This window comes from Haliotis rufescens, unplaced genomic scaffold (genome assembly GCF_023055435.1).
Source record: "Haliotis rufescens isolate VD_foot unplaced genomic scaffold, xgHalRufe1.0.p SCAF_3, whole genome shotgun sequence".
Classification (NCBI taxonomy): domain Eukaryota; kingdom Metazoa; phylum Mollusca; class Gastropoda; order Lepetellida; family Haliotidae; genus Haliotis; species Haliotis rufescens.
Genome location: NW_025964001.1, coordinates 60855950 through 60868923, shown reverse-complemented (window position 1 = coordinate 60868923; position 12974 = coordinate 60855950). Strand labels below are relative to the sequence as shown.

At 39.9% G+C, this 12974-nt stretch overlaps 1 protein-coding gene across 10 annotated transcripts in view; it reads left to right on the top strand.

The window, feature by feature from the left end:
- LOC124132327 (synaptotagmin-14-like) overlaps nucleotides 1-12974 on the top strand; it is a 111677-nt gene that overhangs the window by 68301 nt on the left and 30402 nt on the right. For all 10 annotated transcript variants that reach the window (XM_048403220.1, XM_048403218.1, XM_048403217.1 and 7 more), the window contains 2 exons: nucleotides 5707-5880; nucleotides 8264-8538. In XM_048403220.1, the coding sequence (XP_048259177.1) occupies nucleotides 5707-5880; nucleotides 8264-8538 (449 nt within the window). The remainder of the gene's footprint in view (nucleotides 1-5706; nucleotides 5881-8263; nucleotides 8539-12974) is intronic.

Below are 12974 nucleotides of genomic sequence, written 5' to 3'. Positions count from 1 at the left end.
CTGTATCTGATCTGCATCATTCAGCCCCTGTCTGTCCTGTCATGACCTGTCTGTCTGAACTGTGTCATGGCCTCTCTGTCTGAACTGTGTCATGGCCCGTCTGTCTGTCCTGTCATGGCCTGTTTGAACTGTGTCATGACCTGTCTGTCCTGTGTCATGGCCTGTCTGAACTGTGTCATGGCCTGTCTGTCCTGTGTCATGACCTGTCTGTCCTGTGTCATGACCTGTCTGTCCTGTGTCATGGCCTGTCTGTCCTGTGTCATGACCTGTCTGTCCTGTGTCATGACCTGTCTGTCCTGTGTCATGGCCTGTCTGTCCTGTGTCATGGCCTGTTTGAACTGTGTCATGACCTGTCTGAACTGTGTCATGGCCTGTCTGTCCTGTGTCATGACCTGTCTGTCCTGTGTCATGGCCTGTCTGTCCTGTGTCATGGCCTGTCTGTCCTGTGTCATGGCCTGTCTGTCCTGTGTCATGACCTGTCTGTCCCGTGTCATTCTCTCATTACACAACTGCCAGAGCATGGCATGCCTCCCGAATAGAAATATACATGAAAGACAGTCATTTTGGGTTTGGGAGTTGGAGAAGGATGACTAACAACTTGTAAGAGTTGTCATTAATATGCAAAATATTCATCAGACATTTTAACCTTCCTTTTTGCTTCCTGTAAACATTGTTTGAGGTCATGGCGTGATGTCCCTACAGCCATGCTGCAGGACAAGGGCGGTGGCACAGTTTCATTGGCCATGTCTTCTCCTCTGTAGTCTGATGGCTGGGAGAGAGAATCCAAACAGCTTTATTGATCAAGCACATGATCCACTTCTGGAATTAGGTTTATCCTGCCCTTGGAGACTTGATCTCATTTTTACAAGCACAGTAATTATCTCCGCAGGAATATGGCCATATAGGTTTAGCTGAAATTTTAAATTACTATTGATCTCTAGAAGACTGGTAAGACAATTGTGAATTTAAAAATAGTTAAGGTTTAGTTCAAATTGACTTGCCTTTAATAGGTGTTCAGGAGTGTGTTACATATTTAGAAAAATGCTCTTCATGAGCATATTGTTTCTAAAGAATCATTTCTTCAAATATGTGATGTCTTTGCTTTAAAATCTGATTTAAGTAAAAAGTATTTAAATTCTTTTTTTATTTTACATTTTGTGTGTGTTCAATTTCGTTGGCAATCACTAAGGTCAATAATGTTTGATGAAAGGCAAAGAAGACATGTTGCTTCACTGTCATCTGGGACATCAATGGATACTTAAACAATTTATATACATACGACTAAATGTCATGCAAGTATTTATCTGGACATTTGCCAAGGCCAGACTTAATGGAAAAGAAAGGTCCAGGGCTTAGTGGCATTCGTTAATGCTAGACCCAGGGTAATAAGCCCCCACTACACTGAAACGTCTGTATGTGATTGCTGGACACTATACGTTGTAGCACAGTGTCCAACCCAGAATTGAAAATCAAGGGGTGACTTGTCCCCCCATCATGTAGAAAATAGGGGGGATTTTGAAAAAGTAGGGGGGAATAACTGCTTTCTTCAAAAATGTCTTATTTTGTATTATGTACTGGAACATATAAAAGTGTAACAGCTCAGAATAAAGAACTGAAATGAATAACAATGCTTTGTGATTTTTTCTATCAGTAGTAATTACAGTGACTGTGGTTTCATCATTGTCTTTTTTAGAACATCTATTTTGATTAAAAAAGTCTGTATTTTTTTTGTTTTTGCGCGACATTTTCACTATTCAAAAGATCGTCTGCAATGACAGTCGGCGATTCATATCGTGTGATTTCAGAAACGAAACTAAAACGAACTAAAATGATCAAAAATATTTTCAGAACTATTCAAGATAGAATATTTATTGTTTTTAACATCTTGTCAAAGGTTTTTGATTACTAAACAACAAAATACAACATAATTTTGATCAAAGTTTTGATACGCTTTCTACTAAAGTAAATTAAATTGCGTTTCCTATTCAAATCCTGTCGATAATTTATTCAGGAACCCAAGGGACGTAACTCGTAATCGCGCGGTCTGGGTTGGACACTGGTAGCAGGATCACAAGGGGTACATGGGGTTTTATGGGTCCCGCGTTAGGTTTTATACCACGTGCCAGGGGTGGGGCCAAGATGGGTTACACAGTCTTTTATCAAGATCACGTGGACCAGTCAGATCTCATCATTCTGACATGGAGGTATGATAATCCACTATATACACACAAGCTATATTGGATCCTTTTTCAAAGCGATAACAATTCCTTGAAGGTAGTATAGATATAGATATGTATACAATAGGGCTGGGATGGGTAACTCGGGTACCCGGGTCGGGTGGGTACTGAGTAGGACCCGGGTACCCACAGGACTACCCGGACCCGTGATTAGTCACGTGATATTTTGTTTACTCTATGGTTACACTACAAGTCACAAATGTTCTCATTTTTTTCTGGCTATGAACCCATTCCTTCTGACTTTCTTTGAATAAAGATATAACTTGAGTCAACTTCAGTGTATCCATGACTAGATTGTTTAATACATGTATCTAAATATGTTTTGCCAGTGCTATGGTAAAAAAATGCCCAATCGGACATTTTGTACCTATCTCTTGAGACCTACAGTGGGTACCCGGGTAGGGTCGGGTAATAGGGGGGTGGGTACCCGGGTAGTAAATTTGGACTCGTCCCCGCCCTAACCGACAACAAGCTGGAGTTCTGATGGTGAAGGGGTGCCATCCTACTATTGCATGTAAATTCTGCTCCTATTCTTTTAATGTAACCACAGTCATATTGAGTTCATTTTGGAGGGGACCGCCTCCACGGTCTTGTGGTAGAGCGTCCGCCTGGAGAGTGGAAGGTCCAGGGTTCAATCGTTAAAAAGGTGGTACTTGTTGTTACCCTGTCTGGCACTCGGCATTAAGGGCTAAAGCAAGGCCTGGTCAGCTCGGAGTCAGTTTACTGTGTCTGAGTGGGGTATTCATGTTAAACTGCAGCATGGTATCTCAGGGGGTTGGAACTATAATTTAAGTGCAGTATTCTTGGACGCGACGTTAAACCCCATTTCACCTCACCGCATTATGGATGGTTCTCTTTATAAGAGGGGGAATAATCATGACATGATGTTATATTGAGGAAGTTGATAAGAAAGACAGCCTTGTGCCCTCAAGAAATCTATCCCTTTGGATGAATGAAATTTCAGCGGCAGATAATGTTCCTACTCAGTAAACATTTGCCCCTACGAGGAAATCCCTGGTTGTAATGACCCCATAGCAGCTATGTGGTTCTGTAGCAAGTGTAGTTGTCCGCTGATCCAAGGCAGAGTTACATCTGATGTGGGTTGCCAGCGATCGAGTGAGACACATCAATGTTGACTACATGAACTCTTCAGCCGGTAGATGAAGGGCTTTACATACAGGATACCAACAAAATATTCTTGCCATGGCCACTTCAGCAACGTATGATCGTGGGTTCGAATTCCAGTTGGCACCGATTACGTTTCTAGGTTTGTCAGCACCATACGTGTGCTTTACCAAAGTAGTAAATGCATCAACTGCATGACTTTCTCTCCATATTAAGCTGACACGCTGTGATATAACTGGAATACTGTTCAAAGCGGTGTTAAACCAAACTCACACACTGTTGGATCAGTGAAGATCCGGGTTAGAATAAGTCTTCAGCAACCCATGTTTCTTGTAAGAGGCTGCTAACGGGATCGGGTCGTCAGGCTCACTGACTTGGTTGATGCATGTCATTGTATCCTAATTGCGTGGATTGATGCTCATGATGTCAATCACTGGATTTTGTGGTCTTGATTTGATTATTTACAGGCCGCCGTCATATAGCTATAATATTGCTGAGTGCAGCGTTAAGCAAGCAAGCAAGCAAACAAACAAACCAACCACACTCTTTGTTGCCCTACCTTCACAAGCACAAGCACAAGATGCTGGTACATGTAGGTGTGCTGGCACTTTACACATGGATGCTGGTTAACTGATCAGAGGGAAAGATGGTGGTCACAAATAGGGTTGCGACCGGGTACGAAAACTGAACTCGAGTACCCGACAAACAATACCCGAACCGGACTCGAGTACCCGTAGTTCAATGTTGTCCCACTTGTTTGTAATGCTTTTGCAAAAAAAAGGTCATCTATTGATCTATTCTAAGGTATTATGTTTTTTATTAAATGCCTGCATGGCTTCCCTAAAACCACAAGTGACGCAGAATATCAAAGTAAATGCTCTTGTGTTTAAAACTTAGATGCTTTTTCATGGAACTCGTCGAACTACCTGCGTAGCTGATACATATGCCACAGAGACGGCATTTGGTCTTTTTCTTTGTGTCATCAAGGTCAGAATACGCCCAAACATTTGAACGTTTGTCCGCTTTGTCGTCCATTTTGAAGTGACTTACAAGTTATCTCCCCTGAACAGGTACTCGAGTCCTAGGCTACCCCACCCGTTATCGGGTACTCGAGTACCTGTCGCAACCCTAGTCACCAATTATCAGAGGTTGATCTTCATTTGCATCAGTTGATCTATGAGTGCCAGGCTTGTTTAAATATTGCTGTAATTCAGGCAGGAAAGGGACAGTGACTGATAAATGAACCTATAGAAGCTATATTTGTGTAGTGTGTGAAAATGGTGTGATCTGCTTACTTCACTATTTCTGTGTACCGGATTTAAGAGGGAGCAGACGCCAGGTCACTCATTACAAACACGGTATTTCCTGTATTTTTCGTCTGATGTCTAATTCAATAAAGTTGTTGCAGATATGAAAAAGAATTTTCTTTTCACTAGACATAATTGTATCACAGCTATGTGATGATTACTCAATTACTTTCAGCACATTGAGAAACATGGAGCTGGAATCAGTTTGACAGATAATCAATTCCTTCTAGGGCAGAAAGCCTGTCCAATCCTCACTGCAAGCTACACATGTTGTGCCATGTGCCGTAAGAGTTTCTTGAGAAGATTATTTCGACAAGATAAAGCACTGTTTGGGAATGTATGAATGGTAGTTACAAATATTTAACTTGTCAGTTTCAGCTTTACAGGACAACTGCAGCGTGATTTACAGAAATTTCGCGTATGATAGAAGTCAAATGTGTGCACATCACGCTATGTCTTATTCCATGCATGTTCTTTGTCCTTTCTGTGTTCTTGTAGCTCTGGTGAATAAAAAAATGTAATGTATGTTTATCTGTAAAATGAATTTTCATACCTTAAATCTCATGATTTATTACATCAATGATTATGAATTGAATCTTGAAAGTTAGCTTAAAAACATGCTGGGTCATTTGAAAAAAATATTACTGATCAGATTTCGTTCGTTTGTTTATTTGTTTTTTAACGCCGCACTCAGCAATATTCCAGCTATAGGACAGCTGTAAATAATAGGTCTGTAAATAATGGAGTCTGGGCCAGACAATCCAGTCATTGACATCATGAACATCGACCCATGCAATTGGGAAACGATGACATGCATCAACCAAGTCAGCGAGCCTGACCACCCGATCCTGTTAGTCGCCTCTTACGACAAGCATAGTGGCCTTTTACGGCAAGCATGGGTTGCTGAAGACCCGGATAAGGCTGGAATATTGCTGAGTGCGGCATTAAACAACAGACAAACAAACAAACTTAGAGGTGTCTGACACTGTATTCTGGCAGTTAATGTATACTTAGAAGTGTCTGATACTGTATTTCAGGAACTTCCTATCAGTACGATGATGAATCCTCCAGTGATAGTGATGACGAGGTGCTCAAGCGTTACCAGAACACTCTTGCCACACACAGAGGCAGCATCCGCAGCAGTGTCCGAAGTGGGAAGAGTGCTCGCAGCAGGAAGAGTCACAAGAGCATCAAGACGGATGTACCAGCAGGTAATAATAATAATAATAATAATAATAATAACAATAACAACAATCTATTTACATTGCACCTAATATGCAACTTTTACATGTTCGGTATACATACATAATAAATAAGACTTAAGCGCCAATCTTCAGTAGCTCTGAATCTATCTTTCTTGGAATTGAGTAATTATAGGTCATAGGTTCGTGGCATGCCCAAGGGATGCAACTCTGCAAAGTGAATTGCGGAACCTTTGATGAAAAGGCCACCTGTGCCCCCTGAATTTTGAAGTAAATTTGGGACAATAACTTGTCTGGTATTGACAGATTTCACTGTACATAGATTCTGTTCACTACCCCTGTCTGCCTGCAGGCCATGACACAGATCAGTGTCTTGAGAAGCAATTCCTTGACCATGGACTGGAGTTGTATGCTTCAGAAATCAATACCACATTTCTAGTCTAGCCTTCTAGTTGCATGGTGAACACCTTTAAAATGACAATTTGTTTCTGAAGAAGCTACATGATTAAACATAATTGGTCTGTGTAATATAGGTTTCAAAAGGGAAAGTAGTCGTGATCAATTTTCTTTTTAACAAAATGTTTTTTTATTATCTGCTTCAGCGTAAGTTTTACTTTAAGAATCTTTTCAACTTTCCAGACAAACAATTGTTTGAAGTATTTTTTTTACTTTGAGAGTGATGCAGCCAAAACACGAGCATCGTCAGGGATTTACCTGATGGAAAATATTACATCCTCAAAATTGAAATTGGACACACATGGTTCGTCCTGCCCACCCCATGGGATGCAGAACACGAATGGCTGATTGAATCATTAAAATGATTCAGTTGGCGCCATTGTTCACTGTCAATCAAGATGGCACATCCATGTGGGTGAAAGAATTTCTAACAATGAATCTGATAAGATATGTCATGGCGTTGACAAATGTGAGACAGAAAAACAGACCTCAATCCATCTGAGATAGTCAGGATGTTGCTGGAAAACTGATGGTTTGCAAATGCAGTATTAGTGAGGATTAAATCCAGATTACAAGGATGTTCTGATGTGTGTATCAGGGCATGAAGTCCTCCCACAGAAGACATCCTAACCTTCTCAGCTTGCTGACAGGGTTAACCTCTTTGGTCATGTGTACAAGACATCTGACATTGGACCAGAAGGTCCATGGTTCAATTAAAATCACAGGACTCAGAAATTTATGGTTGGTACATTGGCATGGTGTTTGGAAAGGCTTTGTGATGTCTGAGATGGGTGGGTAGGCTTGTATTTTGTTAATGGGAGGTCACTGTGGACGGGTTTTAACTCCCCTCGGATTGGTCAGTTTTGAATATTTTGATTTTTTTAAATTATGTTATGACTGTCACAATGATATGATATAATGCTGGATATGTAGTTATTTCAGAAAAATATGAATGAAAAACTTTTCAAGAAACCATCTTGCAAATTGCTTCCTCCGTGATGTCATGTCTGATAAAGCATTGTCTGCACATTGCTTCCTCCATGATGTCATGTCTGATGAAGCATTGCCTGCACATTGCTTCCTCCGTGATGCCATGTCTGATGAAGCATTGTCTGCACATGTCAAGTGTTTTTCTTCTGGCCTGTTCAAGTACACAAGAATGGTTATCTGAGTGAAAAATCTAATAAATACAGTTTATTAAATAAAAAAACACTTCCATATTCTGAAGAAATCTCAGCTAAAAGCAGAGATGATTGTATAATTCCGACTATATTGTGAGCATGTGTTTATGAATCGCTATCAAATAGTGATCATACCAGTTGTTCACTAATATGTGAGTGTATCCTACCCCAATGGTTGCACCGTTCACAAACACATGCAAAGGCAAGTCAATTGTTCGCCTGATACAACACAGGAACATATGGTCCAAGTCAGAATAGGGATTATAAAACGAATTCTGTTGTTCTTCAGAGTCCAATGGTACCTTTACATGGATTTTCAAAAAAAATCTTTATAAAATTTCACAGTGTATACTTCTTAGAAAACATTATTGTTCTAATAGGTATTATTAAAAACCATTCACTTTACACACTAAAGGTGAACAACTACAATTAATTGTTGATATTTTAGGCAGATGTGTAGCTCCATTTTGTTTCAACAAATAATTGATCGTATGGATATCATGATGATAATCTGTACAGCATGGACAAATAAGCCGGAGCTCTCAACAGCAGAATGGTCAGGCCGTAGTTCTGTGATTTAAAGCGGGCAATAATAGCTGTATCAACCAAAACTGGGATAGTGCTGGCACCATGGCAGCCAGCTGTTAACCAACAGCCCATGCTGTCCATAAACACTTGTCTCTTCCAGTGGTAATCTATAATTCAGTGTTCTGCACTATGCTCTTGGTGTAATCCCTGTGACATGTTATTGCCAGACAAACAAATAGAGGAAGCTGCTTCTCTGGCAGAGAAAGGTCAAGCAGCAGGTGATGTGAGCCCCCCTGGGAGTGACGAAGAGGAGGATGACAGTCCACATGGTGCTGCAGTGGACCTGTCCCCAGAACAACAAGCATCCGTCAAGTCCACCTCAGTACCAGATCTAGATGACCAACACACATATGAAAACAAAGCCTTTTTGACAGAACGCTCGGCCTCCCTGTCCGGCAGCGAGCAAGCGTTGTCAGCTACGGACAGAACCATGTCTAATGATGTAAGTATGCATTGCCTCTACCATTGTTTCGTGAAACAGTCAGTGTTTTGGTTGATCTGTAACCTGCAAGCACATATATCATAGTATTTGACATATCAATGTGTTCTATTGATTTCTAGGCAGTTGATGATTGTCATGGGAACATTATGCAGCTTGGGGAATGTTCAATATGGCACTGTTTTTCTCCACAATGGCTGACAATAGGTCCTTTGATTTTGTTGGGAAGGCCTATGGATCATTTAGTGACTATACGGGTCCAGGAATAATGATGATATAGTAATCCGAGGTTGACACTTCATCAATAACATCACACTTTCATTCTCATCATTCATACATTATCAGTTCAACCAAGTCGCACACGCCAACAGCATACAAATAATTTTGATGCTAGATTGCATGCATTCGGTATCAGTATGGGGAATTGTCAAATTTCCCAACAAAACAGCCCATGTTACACTGGGTTATGAGAGTATTGACAGGAGAAGCACTGATCTTTCTGTGATGGGGGAGGTTCTGGGGCTATCTTTCATCCAATAATGGCCAGGCTTTAGTGGGTGATTGGATTGTCTGAGAGGCGGATTGCTGCCTGACTCTGTTGTAGTTTATCCAGCCTGGGGAAAGTGAAGTAACACAATGCCGTGTGGGCTATCACTGGGCAGGACTGGTCAGTACTGGTCAGTACTGGTCAGTGTGTCCTCAGGGATGTGCTGCCCTATCATGCTATCTACCCCGGTACACACCTGTTATCTCGTGACCACCACACCCCTCCCCCCCTGTCATTATCCACCTCCACCGCCATGTTGATCATGTGTAGGGTAAAGCACGTCCGGTTTTTTTTATGATATTTAAAACCAGCATCTGCGGGATAAGGGTTTTAAATTTCATAAAAACCTTGGGGGGAAGTGTTTTATCAAACTTATAAACAGAAAAAAAAGAAACTTAAAACAACATTTATCAACATTTTTTTGTTCCAAACATACTTTCCATGAACCTTAGGAAATAAGTGTAAAATATCTGTTGCTGGTTCTTGAAAAAGACATTCTAAAAAGCATTGCAATTTATCAGCTATCAGCGCCTCTGTAGCCTAGTGGTACACTCAATCGGCTTCAGATACGAAGGTTGCGTGTTCGATCCTCGGGAATATAAAGAAAACATTTGTCATTTTGATATTACATTTCACTACATGTTACAATCTGAACGAAGGTGCATTAATAAATTGCCAAGGATATTATAAAAAATACTCGGGATATTATCACTCATATAGAAAATATGCCTGGAATATCCTATAAAATCCCCGGGATATTATCACTCATATAGAAAATATGCCTGGAATATCCTATGAAATCCCCGGGATATTGTCACTCATATAGAAAATATGCCTGGAATATCCTATAAAATCCCTGGGATATTGTCACTCATATAGAAAATATGCCTGGAATATCTTATAAAATCCCCGGGATATTGTCACTCATATAGAAAATATGCCTGGAATAGCCTATAAAATCCCCGGGATATTATCACTCATATAGAAAATATGCCTTATCCTCTCCTTCCTGACCAGCATTGTGTGCTATAAATTATTCTGATACTGTTGATTGAGCTATGCTGTGTGATATTGTTAAAAATGTGAACTCATTCAAACGTAACCATTCAAGACCACTTATGTAATGTTCCAGTTTATGGGGCATATATTGGTTTGTTCATGGCTGAGTAAGTTCATTTCTTTCAACATGACTTTGATCAATTCTTTCTGTGATCTCAGACACGTTGATTCTAGCTTGTCCCAAGTTGATGATGTTTGTCTAATAGTTTTAACCATTTAGTGTTTGTGTTGGTACAGCAGCTAGTACTGTAACTACATCACACTGTGTTGTGTCGGGCATTGTAGTGCAGAGGGTACATGATTTGTACAAGATACACAACGTTTCAGGAATTATGATGCTGCATGTGTGAGATCTCTGGAGAACATGAGACCTCCATATAGAACATTAAACTCATGGGATCATTGGAACATTAGAACATTAGATAGAACATTAGACTCCAGATAGAACATTAAGCTCATTGGATCATTAGGTAGAACGTTAGATAGAACATTTGACTCACTTCCTGATAGAACATTAAGCTCATTGGATCATTAGGTAGAACGTTAGATAGAACATTTGACTCACTTTCAGATAGAACATTTGACTCACTTCCAGATAGTACATTAGACTTACTTCAAGATAGAACATTAAGTTCATTGGAACATTAGGTAGAACGGTAGATAGAACATTTGACTCACTTTCAGATAGAACATTTGACTCACTTCCAGATAGCACATTAGACTTACTTCCAGATAGAACATTAAGCTCATTGGATCAATGGAACATTAGAACATTAGGTAGAACATTAGACTCAGCTATAGATTGAACAGATACATCTACTATAGGCTTAAAACTTCATCTGAACAATATTCAAGTGTAGATATTGTAGATATTGGCATGCAGGTTTTACTTCTGTTCACAAAAACAACATAAATATTCAGTAATTGACTTGTAAAGACATCTGAGGTGCATGGAACTGAAATGTTTGGGAAATAATACAGTAAACTACATTTATGACGAACATGCTTGTAACTGTTGTTTAGGTCCTGGACATTTGCTGTATATTTTAGTTGAATGCTTATAAATAATGAACTGTGTTTATAACAAACTGAAGTTAGTCATCCCTTTGAGTTCGTTATAACTGTAGTTAACAGTATGCTGTTAAAGTATTTTGAAACGGACGTGACCTGACCAGTTGAAAGAGTGTCTTTATCCTCAACATAAACTGTATGTGATGTAGAAACTTACCTTAAAGTCAGTTGAGGGATGGTCCGGTAGCCTAGTGGTTGAAGCGTTCGCTCATCATGCCGAAGACCCAGGTTCGATTCCCGACATGGGTACAATGTGTGAAGCCCATTTCTGGTGTCCCCCGCCGTGATATTGCTGGAATATTGCTAAAAGCGGCGTAAAACCATACTCGCTCACTTAAGTCAGTTGTGTGTATTACCGTTTGACAGTTCGCAAATGACATTCATGAAAATTTAGTTGATTAAAGATTGTGTTTCATATTTTGTGCATTTATCCAAGAATAACAGTTATTAATTGTATAAATTTGTGTACCACTGTTAAGGCTTTGGTTCAAATGTTGCAAGTTGGTGTATCCGCTTTTGAGAAAGTAGTTCCAGATCAAGTTATCAAAAAAAACCTTTCAATTTGGATTCCAATTTTAATTTAGCATTTTAAAATAATGGAAAATGGATAGCATAACACACTTTGTAATTATGTACATAGACAAAAAAATGATTTTCTATCATTATTGATTGTTTTTTTTCTAAAACAGTTTAAGAAAAAAACATTTATTGGGTATGTTCCTGACATTAATGATTGGGACGAAACAGATGTTGTTATTGACCCAGTGAATCAATTGTCACAAATTCAATTTTCAAGTTCATTGACATGTCATTTCTTCTTTATATGAAAATATACAGCTCATAACATTTAGATTGCTTGTAATTCAATATATGACATCAGAATTAACATGACCATTATTGTCAGCCAACAGTCAACTGGTCTATAATTGTCCAACATAATGTTGGTTACTACTGTGGTGACCCGTGAAGATCCGGGGTAGAATAGGTCTTCAGCAAACCGTTCTTGCAGTAAAAGGCCACTATGCTTGTCGTAAGCGGGATCGGGTGGTCAGGCTCGCTGACTTGGTTGATGCATGTCATTGTATTCCAATTACGTGGATTGATGCTCATGATGTCAATCACTGTATTGTCTGGTCCAGACTCGATTATTTACAGACCGCCATCCTATAGCTGGACTATTGCTGAGTGCGGCATTAAACAACAAAGAAACACATAAATACTACATGTACTGTCAAAATTATATGCTGAATATGCAGAAAATTAATCACAGTTGTAATCATCACTGCTTCCATCTGGTTCATGGTAAGCCTCTTGAAGAACTTCTAAACAAAGATACAAGGAATATTTGTATTGCTCTTTCCAACACAAATATTGATGTTTAGCAGTGTCAGTGTGGCTGTTGTATCACAGGAGGTGTAGATTGATCTCACAGCTGAATGTATGTTGCCACTAGTGGCAGATTCAAGCCCGGCAGCCTTTCCGATGTGTGTTAAGGATATGCGAAGCAAATCCTTGCTGTGTAATGAACAAGCAGCTTACTTCCATTTACTATTGATTTTGAATTATGTGAGTGTTGTAATGAAACTTGCATGAGGACATCGTGCTTACAGGAGCATCCAGGGCTAAATGTCTTTGATGAGGCTGTCACTGACACCAGGATGTACTCTGCATCAACTCATCAGTCCTACTTCGCCCAGTGTCAGTCTTCATCCCTCCCTGGCCCAGCGTCAGTCTTCACCCTCCCTGACCCAGCGTCAGTCTT